Source organism: Sarcophilus harrisii, chromosome 4, assembly GCF_902635505.1.
Source record: "Sarcophilus harrisii chromosome 4, mSarHar1.11, whole genome shotgun sequence".
NCBI lineage: Eukaryota > Metazoa > Chordata > Mammalia > Dasyuromorphia > Dasyuridae > Sarcophilus > Sarcophilus harrisii.
Genome location: NC_045429.1, coordinates 102,219,261 through 102,241,483, shown reverse-complemented (window position 1 = coordinate 102,241,483; position 22,223 = coordinate 102,219,261). Strand labels below are relative to the sequence as shown.

Here is a 22,223-nt window from a genome sequence, read left to right as displayed (position 1 = left end):
CACAGAGACCAAGAGCATTTTTAGTTTTGGCTCTGTGTAGCTATAGGAAAGCAGGGAAAAATTGTATGGATGTAGGGACGTTTTTGTCTGGGGATACCTAGGTGACAAAAAATTCAAGAGTTGACATATGAAACTCTTAAGTGGATAGGAATACAGTGGAGACAAGCGGGGATGATACAGTCGGTGTTCTCCCTTTTCCACCAAGCCATTTACACTGTAGGCTCTTGTAAAAAAGGAATTATTCACTATAGTAGTTTCCTACCTCATGTTGGCACTGGGGCATCAGCCTTCCAATGTCTTCCTCCTAGCTTTATCTAATTGCCATAGATGCAGGGAAAACTGGTCTTTGACTTTATAGGAGAATACAGAACTTGTCTTATCTAGGCACTGGAGGTGAACCTGTACATTTTCCTACTTTTATATATGATGGCCATATACAATTGCTTGGTTTAGACCTTTGTTCTCAGAGAGGACCAAAATGATGTCACTATGTTGGGGTCAAGGTAGAGTATGTCTGACTGTGGCTAATAAGACCAATATGATTTCGGACAACTCATCACAGGCTAGACACAAATAGTCCACACGAACTGGACTGAAGTGGAAATATCTCTAAATTTGTGTATCTCACATTTCTTCGAGCTACTGCAATTCTACTTTGCTCCTAGAGCACAGCTAAACTCCTACCATTCATAGAATGGAGAGCCTTTGTTGTATAGTACAAAAAGCTTTGATTTTGGAGCCAAGGAACCTGAGTTCAAATCTAAACTCTGTTATTTATTACCTCTATTTATCTTGAACAAACCTAACCTGTCTGATCTTCAATTTTCCGATTTGAAAATGAGAATAGCTAGGCTTGACAATAATAATAACTGGCAGCATTTATAAAATACCATAAGGTTTGCAAATACTTTGTGTCTATTTTTTCCTAGCAATAACCATGTGTTAGGCACTATTATTATCCCCATTTTACAGATGAGGAAACTGAGTCTAGGAGAAATCAAATGATTTGCCCAGGGGGACACATCTAACATGTTTCTGAAACAGTATTTAAACTCCGTTCCTATTAACTCCAAATCTGACACTGTGCATTTGTTATACTATCTAGGTAACCTCTAAAGTCCTTTTCAGCTACAAATCCTTGGTCTTATTATTCATGTGAATAGAATACAATCTTGCAATTGGAAACAACTTTTCATTACAATATTCCTGATTGAGGATCTCCTAACATCTGCTGGATTATCTCCAGTGATAGGAATCTTACTGTTTCATAAGGCAGCATGTTCCATTGCTGGACAGTTCCAATTGTTAGAAAAGTTCTTTCATATTTCAAGCTTAAATCTGCCTCATTGTAATTCATTCTCCTAATTCTGCCTTTCAACACAAAAACAATATCTAATTTCTGATATAATCTTCAGTTATAGCAGCTGTTACCTTTCACCTCTTCAGCCTGATCCTAAAATAGTTCGGAATAGGAGAAAGTTTAGGACAGCTAGGCGGTACAGTGGATAAAACACTTGGAGTCAAGAAAATCTGAATTCAAATCTGGCCTCAGACAGTCAGTAGCTGTGTGACTGAGCAATTCACTTAATCCTGTTTGCTTCAGTTTCTCATCTATAATATGAGCTGGAGCACGAAATGGCGAACCATTCCAGTATCTTTGCCAAGAAAAGACCAAATGGGATTACAAAGAGTAGGATATGACTGAAATGACTGAACAACAGCAGAAACACATTTTGACTCGGAATCTGCTTCCAACCTGAGGACTCCCACCCTGAGCAAGATAAGACAAAATGGTTACTTTTAGGCCCTCTTTGAAATAAGACATCCATTGCTCCAAATGTCTGGATAATTCACTAAATATTCAACTACCTGTTGTGTTTCTAGGACTTTGTTGTTTCTGATCTGATACAGGCTTAGAAACTAGATTGCCAAACTTGTTAGACTTGTTTTGTAAGTAAGGATCAGCAGGAATCAAACTAAGAACTTGTTTTTATTGTTGTTTTAAATAATAATAGCTTTTTATTTTTCAAAATACATGTAAAGATAATTTTCAACATTCATCCTTACAAAACCTTGTGTTCCAAATTTTTCTTTCTCTCTCTCCACATTGCCCATCCTCTAGACAGCAAGTAATCCAATATAGATTAAACATATGCAAGTCTTCTAAACCTATTTCCACTTTGATCATATCAAACAAAGAAAAAAATGAGAAAGGAAAACACAAGCAAGCAAACAATAACAAAAAAGGTGAAAATACTATGTTATGATCCACATTCAGTCCCCATGGCTCTCTCCATCACAAATCTGTTAGAATTGACCTAAATCACCTTGAAAAGAAAAGAGCCAAGGACATAAACTAAGAACTGTGAGCAAAGTGCATAGACTTAATGATACATCCTTTCGCTGCTTATCTGCCCTACTTTGGGCAGACTCTACTTTGAGTCTGAATTATGTTCCAAGAGTGAAGTTGCTAAATTATTGAGTTCTTCACAAGTGAAGTTATTATAGAAGATATACTTTATGTCCTCCAGGAGTTAACATTCTATTTGGGGAAGATGTGTGAAACAAACAACAATAGAAGAATATTTTAAGTAAAGAATTAAATGACTTGTTATGAACTCAAATTGCAAACACTAGTAGGAGAAATCTGCCTGTACACAAAGATCCTAAAGAAAAGGGATTCCACCATTTAACTTCTTCCAGTATCTCACAAGTTTTCCAGGAGATCATAGAGAAAAGGACATTTCAGCCTAGAAAAAAGAAAATATAAAAATAATAATTGATTATTTATAGCCCTTTAAAAGTTTACAAAGTTCTTCATGTGTCTTATATCTCATTGGGAACTTCAATCTCTCTCAAGGATATATGGAAATTATACCCCCATTTTACAGATGGAAAAACTGAGGTTCAGAGAAGGGAAAAACTTGCTTTCCATGGCCACCCAACATCAAAGAAAGGATTTAAATCTGCCTCTTTCCAACTCTAATTGCCTCTATTAACTGCCCTATGTAACTTCTGCATAATAACTTTTATTTCTATGGTATTTTAAGATTTACAAATCCTTTTTTCACACTATACTCCATAAGATAAGTAGTACATGCATTATTGTTCCTAGTTTTACAGAAAGGAAAATGAAAGCTCAGAAAGATGAAGGCACCAGAACCATGATTTCATTGATATAGAGAACTCCCAGATGAGGGAACTTCCTCTATCAGTACAGGTTATCACCTTCTCTGAAAAGTCAGTGACTTGACCAAGATCCCATGTGGTTGGTGTTAAAAGTAGGACTAGAGCCCATGCTTCAATTCTAACTCTCTGTTCTTTTCACCCCATTATCTATTTTTGGGGGGAGGGGAAGGCAGTCATGGTTGTGACTTGCCTAGGGTCTCACTGTTAGTAAGTTCTTGAAAATGAATTTAAAATCAATTCCTTTGACTCCAGAACTCATGCTCTATATATTTGTACTATCGTAACTCAGAGAAGATATGATCTGAACTGAAATCTCCTAACTCCAACTCTAGTACTCTTTCCACTGTACCACAGGCTTTCCTTGGAGGTCATGGAAGGAAAACAATCAAAAGAGTAATTTTAGGAAATGTGTTAGCCATGACTTTTAAGAATGCAGTTCTCCCAGGATAGAAGCCACATCTCTCCATAGTCCATCAAGACACTAGCAGGGGTTCTCAAACTTTTTAAATAGGGATGTAGTTCACTGTCCCTCAGACTGTTGAGGGCCGGACTATAGTGAAAACAAAAACTTTGTTTTGTGGGCCTTTAAATAAAGAAACTTCATAGCCCTGGGTGAGGGTTAATCATCCTCAGCTGCCGCAACTGGCCCGCAGGCCGTAGTTTGAGGACCCCTGCCTAGAGGCTTAGAGACAGGGGATTAGTTGAAGGATATTGAGGTATAGGAATTAGTGATGGGATTAGAATTTATGTCCTGCGTTCTATTTCCTTTTCCCAAGTTCTCCTAAACTGCCTTACCTTTGTAAACCATCCTCATTTCTCCATCTCTTCTGACCGGAAGGTAGCCCAGTTGTCTTATCTCACACCTCCAGGGCTTAAAGTGAGAGCCCTTAGTTTGGGGATAGATCCTGAATCAAGACCTCTTCCTACTACCTGTTTTAGGATTAAACTGAGGAGGTCTAAGGAAGCAGCTGCTATTAGTCTGTAATAGACTATTCCAGTTGGATAGGGGTGGGATGGTCTGGGTGGAGTCCAAAGGATCCTTCTCAGCTGAACTCAGACACATTTCTCTCTCTCTCTCTCTCTCTCTCTCTCTCTCTCTCTCTCTCTCTCTCTGTCTGAATATCTGTCAGTCTGTTTTTCTTTCTCTCTTTGTCTCTCTGTCTCCCTCTACTTCCCTCCCTCCTTCCCCTCTCTCCTCCCTCTCTCCTTCCCTTTCTTTCTCTCTTCCCTCCTCTCTCTCTTCCTCTCCCTCCTTCCCTCCTCTCTTCTTCCCTCCCTCTCTCCTTCCCTTCCCTCCTCCCCAACATCTGGAAAAGTTCAGAAGTGTTTGTCTGAGTGAAGGAGGCCCCTGGGGGGAAGGGGTTCAAAGTATGACATCACTACAGTGTGGCCCAGCTTCCTTTACAAAAAGAGAAAAGGAGTTGACCAAGCCAAAAGAGATTCCCAGGAACTAGGAAAGGGCTGTGGTGGGATGGGGTTAGAGAAGGCCTGCCTTTCAAATTCATACTTTTTATACCAGATTGGTCAGATTTATATAGAGAAGAAAGGGACTGGGATAGGGGGTATTGTCGGGGGTGGGGAGGAGCTTTAACTATTTACCACCTTCCCCCCAATCTGGAAGCAGTGTTTTTTTAATATACTTTTTTATATACTTTCTGACCTTGATTCCAGCCCGACAAAGGATAACAGAAAAGCAGCCAGAGTTTCAGTTTCAACTCAGACCCCTTGCCACCAACTCTCCAGGGAGCAAAGTGTATAGCATCAATCCCATTACCACTTATTCCAGAGAAATGGAGCATCAGAAATATCATTCAATAGGCAAAACCCACAGCTTTTCATTGAGCTAAGTCCCTCATTTTATATGCCTTTGTTTTTTTCAACCAACAAAATCAGGATATTCCTCCTTAAATTTATTCAAGGCTTGTTATGAGGGTAAAATTTAAAGGTATTAAAGCTTTTTTAAGTTAAAAAAAAAAACAAAAAAGCATACCAATTATATGAAACTAGCTGATTTTAATTGTACTTTTTTTCTTTTGAAAATGGGTCTCCCTATCTTGATCAGACTAAATGAAGTGCATCAGCCTGATCCCAGTGACTTGCTCTGTTTCTGAAGTGAGTTCATTGATCCCTCCTCAGGCAGTGTGCTTGCCCTCTGGCCTCCTGCTCCATGGAGCTCATTAGTTCTATATTTAGTGTAGATACTGGATTGAACTATGTTGGTACCATGTTTAATGTGGATACCAGAGTAGCTCTAGCCCACTGTAGCTCAGAACTCCTGAACTCAAGTAATCCACCAGCCTCAGCCTCTTCTCATAGCGGGGATTATGGCTAATCCAAAATGGCCCTTTTGGGACTTCTTTTAATACTTCAAAAGAATTGTGATTCCAGCAGTTTGGTCCTTCCCTCAACACAGAAAGAATATGGATTTGGAATTAGAGGATCCTGGATCTAGTTACTTCATTTATGTTGGTCTCAATTTCCTCATATATAAAATGGGGGGAGGATGTTTACGTCTTTGAATCCTATGACCCCAAATAGGACACAACCCTTCTGGACTTTAAACAAATGGTATTCCTGAGTTGCTCTTATTTAAAATATACTACATGCACACACACAAATCGGTGACCACCATCAGGTGGTGAGTCCCTTGGAACATAACTAAGATGTTTTTCCAGCTAACATTGTCCATTGCCTAGCTCATACCTGAAGGACCCATTTGAACTCATACTGTGGCAGCATAGCTTCTAAGCACCCATGATATCCTGCATGCCCAAAGGAGGCAACACAAAGAGACTTCAGAGGAGGATTTGCTATAATATTAGTAAATATTGTTTCCATCATAATAATTATTATTTAATCAATAGATTGCAATATTTGTTACAGTTAATATCAGAGTTACCCACACTCTGATGACATTGTAAGAAATTTGTTCAAGATAGGAGCTATAATAGTCTGGTCATAGGAAATCTGTTCTCTAGGTTGTATATGCAAGTACAATATTGTCTAGGAATAAGATAGGGTTGTGGAGTTCTGGCTGGTAATATCAGCAAGTCCATTTGGGGGAAGGTAGGGAGAGCGGTTGTAAAAGGTTGTAGAGAACACAGTGTAGAGAAAATAAGACTGGCCAAAGTGAGTCAAAATTTTCAGGGGTAGGGAAATCCGCACTGTGTTTTCTTCATCTGTAAAATAAGGGGTTTGAACAGTTCTCCAATATTTTATCCAGCTCTGATGTGTTATGATTCTCTGATTTATGCAGAAGAGAATGAGTTTTTTCAGCTGTGGCTGGGCAGTTGGGGTGAGGCTGAGAGGAAGAGACTCCCTCAAGCTCTGGTTTCATCATCTGTAAACAAATGTCCTCCTTTCTTCCTAAGCAGGTGTTATAAAGCTTAATTCTAGCTTTTGAATTACTATAAGAACCATGTTGAGATGGATTCAGAGCTCCACAAATGCTCTGTCTTCATCAAGTCTCAGGCTCAAAGGGGGTAATTTGGGATCTGGGGGGGGGGTCCCCATTTGCCTTGAATCTTTCTCCAGGTTTCTCTAACATTGAACTCCAAAGTCCTGAAAGCTTCTTACCATCCCACCTTTCTCCTCCTCACTATCTGGGATAGGAAGACAGAATATCCTTAGAAATTAACTGAGGCCCAGAAAAGTTATTAAATTAAAGACTGGGTAAAGTGAGTGTTTGCCATGGATATTCTCAGGGTTCCCCACAGACCTCCTGGATCACAGTGGTAGGAGGTGGATATCTGTTGGGCTGTATACCTGAAAGGGAAAGAGAATGGATTTAGAATTTAAAAAAGGAAAGATCAACAAATGAGAGCTGGAGAGAGGAGAGGTAGGTAAAGGGCTAAGGATTATGGCAACTGTATATAGCCCAGAGATTATATGAATTCATCTCAATTCAGCAAGCTTTTAATTAAGCATCTACCATGTGCAAGGCACTTTACTAGGCACTGGAGATACAAACAAGAAGAAAATTTTTGATCTTAAGGAATCTGTATTCTACTTGTAGAATAGAAAAAGAGATAAGGAAATACAAGTTAATTTAAGAAGAAAGAAAATACTGGATGGAGAAAGATCAGGGAAAGGAGTTGGTAACAGTAGCTAAGACTTGGAGGGGGGAAAGATTCAGATCGACCCCAAATAAGAGATGTGAGAAGATGTAATTTCCCTCCCCTCACCAACTTCTTTGCAGAGGTGGGAGGCTATGGTATGTAACATTGTATGGCTTTTCAGATTTTTATTCAATGTATTGATCAATTTTGCTGTTTTTTTCCCTTCTGTTTCATGTTTTTCTTTTAAAAATTAGTCTTTATATTAGAAGGGAAGCAATAAATTTGGAAAATATTTTTATATTCAAAGGTTCCGATAAAGGCCTCATTTCTAAAATATATAGAGGATTGACTCAAATGTATAAGAATTCTAAGCCATTCTCTAATTGATAAATGGTCAAAGAATATGAACAGATCATTTTCAGATGAAGAAATTGAAAATATTTGTAATCATATGAAAAGGTGCTTTAAATCATTATTGATCAGAAAAATGCAAATTAAGACAACTCTGAGATATGACCTGTCAGATTGGCTAAGATGACAGGAAAAGATAATGCTGAATGTTGGAGGGGATGTGGGAAAACTGGGACACTGATACATTGTTGGTGGAATTGTGAATCTATCCAACCATTCTGGAGAGCAGTCTGGAACTATGCCCCAAAAGTTATCAAACTGTGCAAACCTTTGATCCAGTGGTGTTTCTACTGGGATTACATCCCAAAGAGATTATAAAGGAGGGAAAAGGACCCACATGTACAAAAATGTTTGTGGCAGTCCTTTTTGTAGTGGCCAGAAACTGGAAACTGAGTGGATGCCCATTAATTGGAGAATGATTTATGAATAAATTATGGTATATGAATATTATGGAATATTATTGGTCTGTAAGAAACAACCAGCAGGATGATTTCAAAGAGGCCTGAAGAGACTTACATGAACTGATGCTGAGTGAAATGAGCAGAACCAGGAGGTCATTATACACTTCCTCAACAAGACTATATGATGATCAATTCTGATGGACATGGCTCTCTTCAACAATGAGATGCTTCAAACCAGTTCCATTTGCTCAGTGATGAAAAGAGCCATCTATACCCAGAGAGTGGACTGTGGGAGCTGAGTGTGGTTCACAACATAGCATTTTCATTCTTTTTGTTGTTGTTTGCTTGCATTTTATTTTGCTGCTTTTTTCCTTGTGTGGCATGAGAATTGTATAAATATGTATGTATATGTGGGATTTAGCATATATTTCTACCATGTTATATATATTGGATTACTTGTCAGCTAGGGAAGGGCGTGGTGGAAGGGGGGAAGTTGGAACACAGGGTTTTGCAAGGGCTTATGTTGAAGAATTGTCCACGCATATGTTTTGAAAAATAAAAAGCTTTAATAAAAATTAATAAGTAAAATTAAAATTAGTCCTTTTATATTATATTTTCCAGGAGAAAGAAAGGAAGGGGTGAAGGGGAAAATTTTGGTAATATGAAAACAAAAGATATCAACAAAACATTTAAAGAAACAAGTACACATCCTAAGGAGTAGACATTGACCAACTTGGGTGTTTCTCTTAGTAGAGAAACTTGATGAGATGTCCTCTCAGATCTCCTCAAGAGCACAGCTCTAGATTCAGAGGATTTAAGTTTAAACCATGTCTCTGACTTCCCAACACTATGGCCTTGGATATGCCATCCTCCCTGGGCCTCAGTTTCTTCAGCAAATGTAAAATGAAGGGAATTGGACTAGATGTTCTGTGTAGTTGGTTCTGGATTAATTCTGATCTGATGAGCTAATAACCTATCACAACTTTCTGTGATTCTTTGGAGTGAGATGAGAGAGTGAGAAGCATTAGAAACAGTTGCAGGAGAAGTTAAATGGAGATGATTATGTCCTGATTATTGCAAGAAGGTCAGGGTATTAGGTGGAAGGATTCTGATGCATACAGAAGGCTTTCTTGATCAGTTTTCTTGAAGTATACAGATTCTGACTTCTGATTCTCCCCATAGCCCCAGAAGAAACAACAAATGAAAATCATAACCTCAAGGAAACTACAGTGATGCCAAAAAATGACTTCCTTTCTACCACTTCTCCTCTGAAAGGAGTAACAACTCTAGTAGTCCCTGGGAATGCCAACCCCAGTCCAAGCCCCAGTCTCAGCCCCATCCCCAGCCACAGCTACATGACCAGTCCCAGTGACACTTACCAGAAGAGCAGCCCAGCTCCAGGGAGTACAGAGTCAATCAGATCTAACCCAGGTAAGGACATTGGGAACCCCTCTAATGCTTGTGCAAATTCCTTACAAGACTTCAATCATCTCTAGTACTATTTCAGACTAAATGCGTCATCCCCCATTTTCTTAAACTGTGGATCATGACCCATATAGGGTTGAATAACTGAATATACTTATATACCTGGGGTTGTGTAAAAAATTTATTGGATAACAAGAGGTCACAAGTGAAAAAAGTTTAAGAAGTCCTGATATAGATTAGTTAGAGAGATCTGGATTCTATACTGTTTTGATAATTATGGTCCTTTATATTAGGGATATCAAACACTAGCCCTGGCTGCTGCATGTACCCACAATATTTCCAAGTGTACCCCAAAGCAGATCAATTAACAAATACACATTTATTGTCTACTGTGTTCCAGAAATGTGCTAAGTCACTGGGGAAACACAAAGAGGCAAAAGATAGCCCTTGACCTCAAGGAGCTTAAAATCTAATGGATTAAGTTGTAATCAGGAAATATTTAACAAAATAAATAAAAATATAACAAGAGGAGTGAAGGAAGAGAATAAATATTTATATAGTACATCTAAGCATATTATAAATAATTTCATTTGCGTTATAATCCTTATTACAACTCTATTAGTAGATGCTATTATTTTACAGAGTAAATAATGAGTAGTTATCCATTTTACATTTGAGCAGATTGCCCCAAACAGGTAAAGTGACTCACCCAAGATCACACAGCTAGTATCTGAAGCTGAATTAGCATTCAGGCCTTTCTGACCCAAGCCTGGCCCTATCTGCTGCATGTTGTAACTGCCTCAATGAAACATAGATGATATGAATATATGGTTTTCTAAGTCAGTATGGGTCCTTCAGGGATCTTTATGTATAGTTTAATAGTCCCTGTTCCTAGTTTAATTTGGCATCATTGTCTTAGATAATGCAGATAGTAAGGATTTAGGATGCCCCATAGTGAATCATTAATCTAGTCTATCCCTGAACACTCTCTTGTCAGACAAATACACTTAGAGATCAGAAGGGAAACTCAAGTACAGATGACTTCTTACCCCCAAATTGTGGTCAGTTTAATTTCATAGTGGGGCATCTTACTTGGACCAATTTGGATGCACAAGGCCTTGAGCTTGGTATCTTGGTACCTTAAAATGACTCTGGTGGTTGGCAGTCTGATTTAGATTGAAAATTCCGAGGGTACTCCAAGAAATACTTTGTACCTAAAAGCATTGAAATGGGTTTGGGGTTAATATTGACCCTTAAGAGCTGAGGACAGGAGGAAACAATTGATACCAGATATCACTCCTTATGTTCCCTGCCCTTTTGATCAACATTTTATTTCAGGATTATAATCAGAGTTTGTCTCTTAATCCATGTAAGAAACCTCAGAACCTGAAACTCAGAATCCCTCATCTACCTCTGGAGTCAGCCTAACTTCTGGAACTGTAAACTCCTCTGCCTTAAATGAGATTCCTTCAGTCACCGTGGCACCCACCAACCTGACAACAACCAATTCCTCTTCTCCAGAGGAGGCAGGAACGACCACCATGTCTGAGATCCCATCAAGTCCGGTTTCCAACAGTACCAACCTTACAACTGTTTTTTCAGAGCCATTACCGACTACTGTGGCTCCCATTATAATTGAGGTAGGTGAAATCAATCAATCAAAAATCAATCTGTCAATCAATCAACAAGCATTTATTAAGTGCTTACTATCTGCTAGGCACTGAACTTAGCCCTGGAGATACAAAGACAAAATTAAAATAGTAAGCACTCTCAAAAAGCTTACATTTTAATGGGAAATACAGGCACATAATAAAGGATATCACAAAAGTCTTAGTGCCTGGCTGATCTATTAATTAAAATTAATTAATTGATTGAAAAGCTATTAAAGCTTAAAGATGCCCTGATATTTTGGGGGCATCTTATATTTATAAAATAAATACATAGTAGATTATGGGGGAGTTCACTAGCTCCTGAATTGGGATAGAGATGGGGTAAAATCAGGAAGGACTTCAAGAGGAAGGTGGTATTGGGGCTGAATACTGAAAGAAATTAGAATTCCAACAAGTGGAGGAGAGGAGGAAATGAATTCTAGGTATGCAGTCAATAATCAGGAGCACTTTCTATATACTGAGTATTGTGCTAGGTGCTAGGAATAAAAAGACAAAAACCATCCAGTCTCTACCCTCAAAGAAATGTAGGCTGCAGCCAGTTAGGGAAGGACAAAACCAGAGGATCCCTTTTTGTATTTGATCCTAAAAGTAATAGTAACAAGCATTGTCAGACCTATACTTTAGAAATATCAGTCTGTTACTTGGGTTTTTGAAAGGAAGAGATTATATGCAGAGAGGCTATTGTAATAATTCCAAAAATATAATGGAGAAGCTTGAGCTAAGTTTAGTTATTTTGTGAGTAGAAAAGGAAAGGTAGAAGTAGAATTAAGAAGGCTTGGCACCTGATTGAATATAGGGAAGGTGGGTCAGGGAGAGTGAAGAATCAACAAGTCCTAGGGATATGAAGACAAAACTGAGACCACCTCCACCTTTGTTCTATTGAGTACCCAGGGCAGGGGTTAGGAAAGGTATTAGGCAATACTAGAAAGAAAGAGTTTCTAGGAAAGATAATAGATGGATATGCACACAGCATGGGTCAAGCACTTTTTGTCCCAAGAGTCCATCTGACTCAGTCCATATAGAGGTCAGCATCCCCAGATATGAGGAGCATTATGTTAGAGCCTTGAGGATCACCTCTATTTATGGACAATGGGAACCCAGAACTGCCTTTTTTGGAGAAGAGACAGAAACGCCCCTTTTTAGAACTCCATTCAGCTCAGTCGGTGTTCATAGGATTGTAGCATTATAAAGGACCTTAGACATTATGTAGTTCAACCACTATTCAGATTTAACAAATGAGGACTAAAAGAGGTCAAGAAATTTTTTTCTCATGGTGGACCCTAGTATTTAGTGGCAGAGCTGGAATTTTTACCAAGATCCTTTGATTACAAGTCCATCTTTAAACCTGTGTGCCGTGCTGTGCAATATCATGGCTACTCCTTTTGGTTGTCCAGAGCCAAGGGGCTCAGTGGAAAATAGCCCCAGTGAACCTGATCACGTGCTTTTCACTTTCATAGATCTCAAAGCCATCATGGGAGTTTTTACCCTCATGCCCCTGTCAGGCTGGGATGTATCTCTTTGCTGATGTACATGGGCAGACTTGAGGCTCAGGGTTAAGTGACTTGCCTCATCATACAGCAGAATAAGGTATAAAACCCACCCACTCTCCCAACCCCCTTTGTCATGAGCTTTAAGTTTCTTCTAGCTATAAGATTCCATTAGTTAATGGAAACCCCAAATGAGGTTTCCTCAGGTTAATTTCCAGGTCCACAAACTGTTCAGAATCACTAATTTTCTTTCTGATCTAGGCCAGATTGTGGTAAAGACAGAGGTGATGATAGGAACAAGGATAATTTGAGTGGGATAAATGTCTATCAATAAGAAGGGGGTATCATTTGAAGGGTTAAGAAGCCTTGCATGGTTGGAGAAAAATTTAATAAATGCTCATTGATTGGTTGATTGATTGAGAATTAGAAGAGGGATCTAAGAAATCCTTGAAGGGAGCAGTGGTAGCTTGCCATTCTTCTTGTTTGTGGGAGGGGGTGTTTTCTAAGTTAGCAGTTTCTATTATGCAAGGATGCCACTTGTTTCCTATATATGTCTTTGCTTTCAAGTTTAGACCAGTAGAGATACCCTTGATTATCTGAGGGGGTAGGAGGTAGTGGCCAATGGAGTGGGATGCAATAGATAATCAAAAATTATGGATAATTCAAAAATAAAATTTAATTGAAAGATTTACTTTTATCAAATTTCTGAAGAGGAGGAAACCATCAGAAGCCAAATTGAGCAAAGGAGGATTGTTGAAGAGGGATGGATGGGGAGGAGGGAAGATATTGGGGGCATACTGACTTATTTTTTGTGGGGGTTTGCTTTTTAGAAACACATCAAGTGCTTAAAAATCAAACAAGTACAAGCATCGAAGGGCATCTGCTTGGAGTTGAACGAAACCTACAGTTGTGTAAGTCAGACCCTTTCCCAATCTCCCTTCAATCCTCCACTGTTCCAATTAAAATGCAAAGGCTGGAGCCTTCGCTGCCAATAACATTCTCAAGGCAGAAGAAGGTTACAACGGGAGTTTAGGCACTAGTGGCCAGGTCAGATTGGTTGTCTCTGATTCCACAGTGGTTGCAGAGGCCACGAGTTTAGGTTGTGTAGGGTTGCCATCTGGTGGGAAGACGACACCAAACACACTTTCCACTTTGGTTCATTTGTTATAATTCCTTCTATACTTGACCAATTCACTTCCTTAAAACCCCAAAGATAACTTTCCACGCAGAAAAATCAGTTAATGGCCAGAGTTTAGGGAGGCAATAAGTCTTAACAGAAAGAATATATGGGGGAAAAAAGAATATATAGATTGGGAATCAAGGGATCTGGTTTCTAGTCCCAGCCACATCCAACTTCTAGGAAGTTAAGCCACTGATTTTCAGTCTGGTCCTATTAGTCAGTAAACTGGTTAAAACAAGTTCCTAGACATGACCAACTCATTGGAAAAGATCAACATATTACATAACAAGGTTAGCTATTATTAGTTTTCCCAGTGCCCTGTGATAACATCAAATTTCAGTTGTGCTTAAAGATTTACAAAATACTTTTTCCCTCACGCTGACCACTTAGAAGTGGTAGGTAGTATACCTATTGCTATCTTTATTTAGCTGAGAAAATTAAGAAAAAAAGATGGTTTGCCTAATTAATTCTCAAAGCTGAGAATAGATCTTGAATTTTTCAACTCTAGAGACAGCAGCCTTCTAGATATCTCATGTGCCTCTCTCACGCCAGCTTTCCTTAATAGCAGTTATCAATCAGTCATTCAATCAGCAAATACACATTAAATGTATATTATGTGCCAGGTTCCCTGCCTAAAATAAAAGTCTCTGATCTCAAGTAACTTACATAGAAGTGGAAAGGCAGAAAGAAAGGCCACATAGGGGCCATTTGGGTAGATTCTCTGGAATCACTCAGCTTGGGTGTTTCCTCCTGCCTGTTTCCCCACAATATCTGTCCAAGCCCCAGGAGAGGATGTTTATTCCAGGCATCCGGGAGAATCATTGTGCTTTTGTTTAAGATCTACCTGCTCTGAGAGATTAAGTCTTAACTGTTGCTGGCTTCTCAGGTTGAAAAGCTGAATTGCTACTGCTTCCTTGGATGGGACTTTAAAGGACAGCTATAGAACAACTTCATGTGGCCAGCAGAGTGTTCAACTATTTGGGTTGTTCTCTGTTGCGTTAAGGTCTAGGAAGGACACGGAAAACAAACAAAAATACCCCCATACAAAATGCTTAGTTATCTGGAAGAGAAGACAGAACAGTCAGTTGTAGAATGGTCTCTGCCTTCTGAGAACTCACTATCCAGCAGAGGGAGAGATAAGATAAGACATTTACACAGTTAACTGGAACACATGAGTTTTAATGATTAGAAGTTAAAATGAGAAACTTCACCTCCTGTCTTCTTCTACTGATACTTCATTGTGGTTGGGGAGGTGACCTTGGACACCTACTGGGACCAGCCAGCCAGGAGGGTTCCAAGATCAGATTTGGAGAGCCTGGGTCGCAGGACTTTTTCCAAGGACCATCCTAGCTAAATATAGAGAGGGTCAGCTCCAAAGGTAGCCTCCTTCTTGTGATTTCTGACCACAGCAATGAATAACATGATGGATTTAGAGCTAGAAGCTACCTAACCTAGCCCTTTCCATTTGGAAGGGGTTCTGTGTTCTGTATTAGCAGCTTGGCATGTCAGAGTCCATTTCTGGAATTAAAAGTGCTTTCCAAGAGAATCAGATGAGCCAGTCAATGCTGAAAATACCCTTCTTGGACAATCACTGTAGCAAGTTCTCTGTACCAAAGTAAATCAACACCATCCTGAAGTTTAGACTTTAACAGTGACTTAGGGATGAGGAAGGGTGGTATTTAGAGCTCCAATGATTTGCCCACACTTCCAGAATGTGTCAGAGGCATGAATTCAGAGCCTCATAGACAGGAATGTGTTGGTAAATGTTTAATAACAGAATTTCTAAAAAAAAAATCTCCATATCACATTTTAGATATGCATTATTAATATTTTCTCCAGTATTTTTAAAAATATAATTAACAAAACAATAAATCAAGCATTGATTTATAGTGGTTGTAGATTTCTGAGATGTAAATGCTCACACTGAAAACTGAACAATTGGGAGTTGGTTGGAGGTGGTTCCAGCACACCCCTTCATTGAGAGCTGAAAACAACTTTCTCTCCTCTATGCCAAATTGGATCTCTACTGAAAACAATAAGCTCTTTTATTTTGTATGTTTAAGGAAAGGCTAAATGGAGACACCCAAAAGGGCAGTTGGGGAGGGGGTGCAAGGTGACAATAATGGAAGAGTACTGGAGCATTCAAACCACCCTCTCAGGCTGGGGCTAGGACTGAGGACCCCCAAAGCAAGACTGAGAAAGTCTTCCACGCAGAAAACTACTGATTCAGAACTTCAAGTGATCCTCAAAGCTATCTAGTCCAACCCCTCCATTTTTAGAAGGAAAATGAGGCTGAGAAACGAAATGTTTTTTGCCATATATAACACAGGTAGTGAGAGTAAGAGGAAAGATTTATACCCAAGTCTTGCTGGAGACCTGCTGTTCACTCTTTCTCTAAACAAAGTAGGTATATAATAAATAATGTCACCAGGGAGCCTTAGGCACAATGGTTTCTGGGCAACTACAGAAGGAAAAAGTCTACAACAATTTTACTGAGAGACTTAAGCCCCACGACCTTGGCTACGACATGGGGTTACATCAGGAAGTCTTTCTGTGATTCCTAGAGCCCAGGGCTCTTCAGATAGCTCCTGGGGTCAGTGCAGCTTTTTGGAGCAGAGTGACTTTCTGGGGAAGGGAAGAAAGTATCCCACTCAGGTGACTCCAAATAGTTTTTCACCTCCTCAGTCACAAGCACCAATCAGTTAGGGGCTTTAGGGAAAGGTTATCACAAAAAAACGGTACACAGACAGGAGAGATAGTGGTGAAGGCCATTGGCAGCTTATTGGATAGAAGAACAGGCCTAAAATAGCAGAGGTTTTTCTAAGCTACGGCACTACACCAATAAAAAGATTGATCTTTTGAAGAAGAATGAGAGATGTGCATAAGATGATACCAAATACCATAAATAAAATTCAAATTCAGTTTCAGATGCTTATGAGCTGTGTGATCCAACTGTAAAGTGAGAGTAAAAATACTACTCTTCTCCTAATGTTGTTTTAAGTTAATTAACAAGCATTAATTAAGTTTTTATTATGTACTAGACACTGTGGTAAGTGTTGGACATACAAGCAGAAAGATAGTGGATGCCTTCAAGGAGCTTATGTTTTAAAAGAAAAAAATTTTTCCCCAGGATACAACTGATATAAAAATATATTGTCCATGATAGTACATAATCTATACCTCTCTGTTGTTTTAAATTGTTTTCAGTCATGTCTGAGTCTTCATGACCCCATTAGAGGTTTTCTTGGCAAAGATACTGGAGTAGTTTGCCATTTCCTTTTCCAGCTCATTTGACAAATGAGAAAATTGAGGCAAAGATAGTTAAGTGACCCAAGTCACCCAGCTAGTAAGTGTCTGAGGTTGGATTTGAACTCAGGCCTAGGGGTTTATTAATTATCCCACCTAGGTGTCCTGTTTTGTGTGTGTGTGTGTGTGTGTACATATATATGTCTATGTCTATATGTATGTGACACTTACATATGTATATATGTCTATATACATATATGTATGTATGTATGTGTCACATTTCTTGCCTTTTCAATAGGTGAGGGTGAGTAAAGAAAGGAAAAATATAGAACTGAAAAGAAAAAGAAAAAGAAAGCAGGAAAAGGCCTTGACACATGGCCATATCATAGGAGGAGATAAAGGTATAAGCTGTTATAAAGAAAAATGGGATAATATTTGTAAAGCATCTTGCAAATCATAAAGCATTATGTAGATGCTAGAAATATTTTGCAATCTCTGAACTCATTATCTGAAACCATCACTCTGAACTCTGAACTGACTACTTCGCTCACAGGAAGCCTGAAGTTTAAAAGCAGTTGGTTGTATTGGATGATCTTTGAGATCCCTTTGCTACATCAGTCCACAGTTTTGTGTTCTTATGGGTTGTAACAAAAGGGAGAATGAGGTAAATATAAAGAAATAAAAGAAAGTAAGAGAGAGGAGGGAGAGGGGGATAGGGAGAGAGAGAGAGGAAGAGGTCAAGGAATGCTTCCTAGAGAAGGTGGCATCTGACTCGAATTTGAAGAAAATGAGAACTATCAACAACAAATGGAAGACAGAGGAAGAAACATATATTTCAGATGTGTGAATTGGTTCAAGTATAGTCTCAGAGGTGGAGAGCATGAGTTGGAGATGTATAGAGTCCATTTTGGCTGAAATATATCTGAAGGGGAAAGTCTTAGGCTGGGTTAGCGTGCAGATTAGCCCTAGATCATATAGAATTTGAATCAATAAGGCTCTGCACAAAAGATAGATTGGAGAAAGAATAAAATGAATTCAGAAAAAGGAGTCGGGAAGTTATTACAATAATCTAAATGGGGAGGGCTGAGGGCCTACCCTGAAGTGATTTCAGTGGGAATGGAGAAAAGAGATCCCACTCTGTGGAAGCCCCTCTCTCTAAGGTTACCAGTGATCTCTCAATTGATAAATATAATGAATGGTCTTTTCTCATTCCTTCTCCTTCTTGACCTCTCCTCAGCTTCTGAAGCTATTAATATCCTTCCTTCTCCTGCTGTTTTCTCCCTTAGCAGCCATGATACTTTGAATAGTCTTTTGATTGTGTCTCCTGGTTCTCTTGCTACCTGTCAAACTACCTCTTCTTCAGAATCATAGTCTGTTTTCTCCCTGTGAGTGTCCCCTACGACTCTTTCCTAGGCTCTCTTCTCTTTTGTAAAAAGTTGTTACTGAACTCTTTACCTGCTAGTTCTGTCTTTCTCCTCAAATAATGCAGGTTATCCCAAAAGTCTTAGGACAGTTTTAACCTCATTAAAGCTTGAAATTTTATTTCAAACTTATTTTATCCCCATTTGACAGATGAGAAAACTGAGGTAAACAGGGTTAAGTGACTTGCCCAGGATTACACAGCTGAAGACTATATTTGATCTCAAGGCTCCCTGACTTCAAGTCTGCTGCTCCATCCACTGTATACTTTTGACTGAAATTCTTTATATCATAGAGCCTTAAAAGTGGGAGGGCTGGGCAGGTAATGATTTCTTTAAAAATTTATTTAAACTGAGTTGAATAAATTCCCAACTGCACTAAGACTTTTGGGACATCCTGTATTACAGTTACTTATTTGTGTAAACATTGTATTTTTTAATAAAATGAAAGTTCCTTGAAGGCAGGTTTTAAAAAGTCCCAGTGTGACAATCTAACCAAGATGGTATGTGAGCGTAAAGTATCTGATTCAGAGACTGGGATCCAGGACTGCTCCCTAATCCTGGCTTAATCTGAAGTAAATCCAAACTGCCTGATCTTGGTTTTGGATTCTTGTTTTTGTATGTCCAGGACCTAGTGCAGTGCTTTCTACATAAGAGAAGCTTTCTCTCTCTCTGTCTCTCTCTTTCTCTTTCTCTCTTTCTCTCTGTCAGATATATGTGTGTGTGTGTGTGTGTGTGTGTGTTAAGTTGAATTTAAGAGTAGGTTGATATTATATTTTAAAGGGCTTTGAATGCCAGTTTGAGAAACTCAGAATAATGAAGAGATATTGGTGTTCTAGAACAAGGTAGTAGCATGATCAGAATTAAGCATTAGGAAAATTGCATGATTAAATTTTATTTTATTTTCAAATATGCCTCTCTCTTTCCCACCTTCTTCTATCCCCTTCACTGAGAAAGCAAGAAAAAGAAAACTATTGCAAAAACCTATAGTCACGAAAAACAGGTTCTCTCATCCCCCTTCCCTCCCCTCCTCCCCTGCTATATGCCTCAATATGCACTCTGAGCCCATCACCTCCCTATCAGCAGCAGAGCAGCATGAGCCCTCTGGAATTGGGATTGATCATTGAGTTGATTAGAATTCCTAAATGTTTCAAAGTTGTTTGTCTGGACAGTCTTCTTGTTACTGTATAAATTGTTCTAGGAAGATTATTTAAACAGTGGTTTAAGAGATGAATTAGAGAGCAGAGAAATTAGCTATTGCAAAAGTGCCAGTGAAAACTGATGAGAAGCTGAGCCCAGGGTGCCTGGCACATAGTAGGTGCTTATTAAATATTTATTGGCTGACTGTCTCCTTACCAGCACTTCTTTCAGGGTGGGTCTTCCCTAGAGATCACTGGACATATGCCAGGTGACTTGTGTGGGGAACCCGCCCTCTTGTACATTTTTCAGGGGAGGATACACCAGCACTAGCTTAAATCAAGTACCTGCCTTAAGCCTCTGGGATGTAAAGAAATTTGGTCAGGGAGCACAATGGATAGTGTCAGACTTGGAAATCAAGAAGACCTGAGTTCAAATCTATCTTTCCTGAGATACTTTTGAGCTGTGTGATCCTGGGCAAGTCAGTCAATTCCTGTTTGCCTCAGTTTTCCCATCTGTAAAATAGGGATAATAGTAGCAATTACCTTCCAGAATGGTTGTGAGGATATTTGTAAGTGCTTACCAGTGTCTATGACATAAGTGCTATATAAATGTTAGCTGTTTTTTATTATTATTGTTGTTATTATTGACTAGCTCTGAGTTAGAAGTCAGGTCTCTTCATGTGTGACTTTGCTCAAGTTACTTACCTCTCTGGATTTTGTCTTTAGCTTTTATTTATGTCATGGAAGAACTGATTTCTTAGAGGAAACCTTCCTAGAGATCCTAAGGAGTAGGGGTGGGGAGGAGGAAAGAGATCTGTTTCTTGCACCTGCCCACTTAGGATCTGTTTGTTAATCAAGTGATGTGGAGTGAAGAGTATAGAAGTTACTGAGGACATGGATTCAAATCCCACTTCTGCACATTATGATCAGTGTCATCTGGAAGCATTAGTTTGTTTATCTGAAGTTGAGGTGGGAGTGGGGCTTGGACTGAGTCCCAGCTAAAGGTTTCCTTCTGCCTCTCAGTTTCTAAGCCCATTCTGCCCAATGACAAACCCTCCTGCGGGTTCTTCCCAGGATGCTTTCTAAAAGTTGGCAAGCCTTCCTCTTCTGGCATAATCCACCACTAGGTTGTTTTCCCTCAGCCTCCCCTGATACCCAATCGAAAGGAGAGAATGGAGGCTGTGGCTGACCTTGACCTTGCTGTGTGCGGTAGCCAAGGCCTCTGGTGTTATGCAAAAGCAGTAGGAAAATACCCAGGCTCCAATTCCCAAAAGGGAGGAGCCCTTGGTGCCCAGCCCCCACTCCCTCTCACTCTGTGGAAAAGGAGGAGGAGCAGGAGCAGCAGGAGGAGGAGGAAGAAGAAGAGGAGGAGGAGGAACAGCAGCAGCAGACACAGACGGGAAGCTTTCTTCTCCACCCCAGCTCGGTCCCAGCAGGAAAGTAGCCAGAGCTGCTTTGGCATTTCCTCCTCCCCCGACCGGACAGAGGAGAGAGCCCCGGTTTCGGTTCCTGTGCAGGGAAGGCAAGGAGCCCATTCTGGACACAGACTTGGCTTAAATCAACTCCAGAAGGTGGAGGGAAAGGGGATGTGGCTGTCTGCAGCTGCTGCCACTGCCAAAGCCATTCTGATTTGTAATTACATCTGTGTTAAAGATGGATAGATGGAAAGATAGATATGTGGATGGAGAGTAAAATGCATAGATGGATACATACATACATGTAGAATAGATAGATAAGTAGATACATGGGTGGATAGATACATGGATGATACATATGTGGATAGACAGTTACATGGATGGATACATACTACATGGGCAAATTGGCAAATAGATACATGGATACATACATATATATATATATATATGAATAGACAGATATATGGATGAGTATATACATGGATGCTTGGATAGATATATGGATGGATAGCTAAATAATTGGCTGGTAAGATACATATATATGTATAGGTGGATAACCAGAAAGATACATGGGTGGATAGATATATACATGGATGGGTAGATGATAGAGCATTTATTAAGTTCATACTATGTTACTGTGCTAAGCATTAGGAACACATAAAAATGTACACACATGTTTTTATATATAAATCTCTATACATATACACATATGTGTGTATACACATACAAGCAAAAAAAAGTACCTGTCTTCAAGGAGCTTACATTCTAATGGAGAAAAAACACAAAAGAAGGACACATAATAAGAGGTAAAGCCGTTGGCTCATGGGGGCAAAGTGGAAAAGCAGTGGGGAGGATTCATGAGCTGAGTAGTGTTTAAATGGTGGTTCTTGGAGAATTGATGACCAGTTCTTCATCCAGACCCAATTCCCCTCCAGAGAGGGAACCTTATGGAAAGGGCAACCCTGAGGTAGTATATTCCAGTGGATAGGGCACTAGAGTTGAAGTTGAGGAAGAGTCTGTCTTCAAATCATCCTTCTGTTACCTGCGTGATCCTGGGCATATCACTTAACTTATTTGGATTTCGGTTTCCATTTTCTGCAAAATAGGATTTGATTGAGATCACTTTTAGTCCTAGATCTATGATTTCTTCTCGTTCTGCATCTCTCATTCTGTCTGTGGTTATT

At 39.4% G+C, this 22,223-nt stretch overlaps 1 protein-coding gene across 3 annotated transcripts in view; it reads left to right on the top strand.

Moving 5' to 3' along the window:
- Nucleotides 1–22,223, top strand: part of CD34 (CD34 molecule) — a 33,678-nt gene that overhangs the window by 5,771 nt on the left and 5,684 nt on the right. For all 3 annotated transcript variants that reach the window (XM_031937285.1, XM_003767657.4, XM_023501941.2), the window contains exons 2-4: nucleotides 9,242–9,490; nucleotides 10,859–11,124; nucleotides 13,472–13,552. In XM_031937285.1, the coding sequence (XP_031793145.1) occupies nucleotides 9,242–9,490; nucleotides 10,859–11,124; nucleotides 13,472–13,552 (596 nt within the window). The remainder of the gene's footprint in view (nucleotides 1–9,241; nucleotides 9,491–10,858; nucleotides 11,125–13,471; nucleotides 13,553–22,223) is intronic.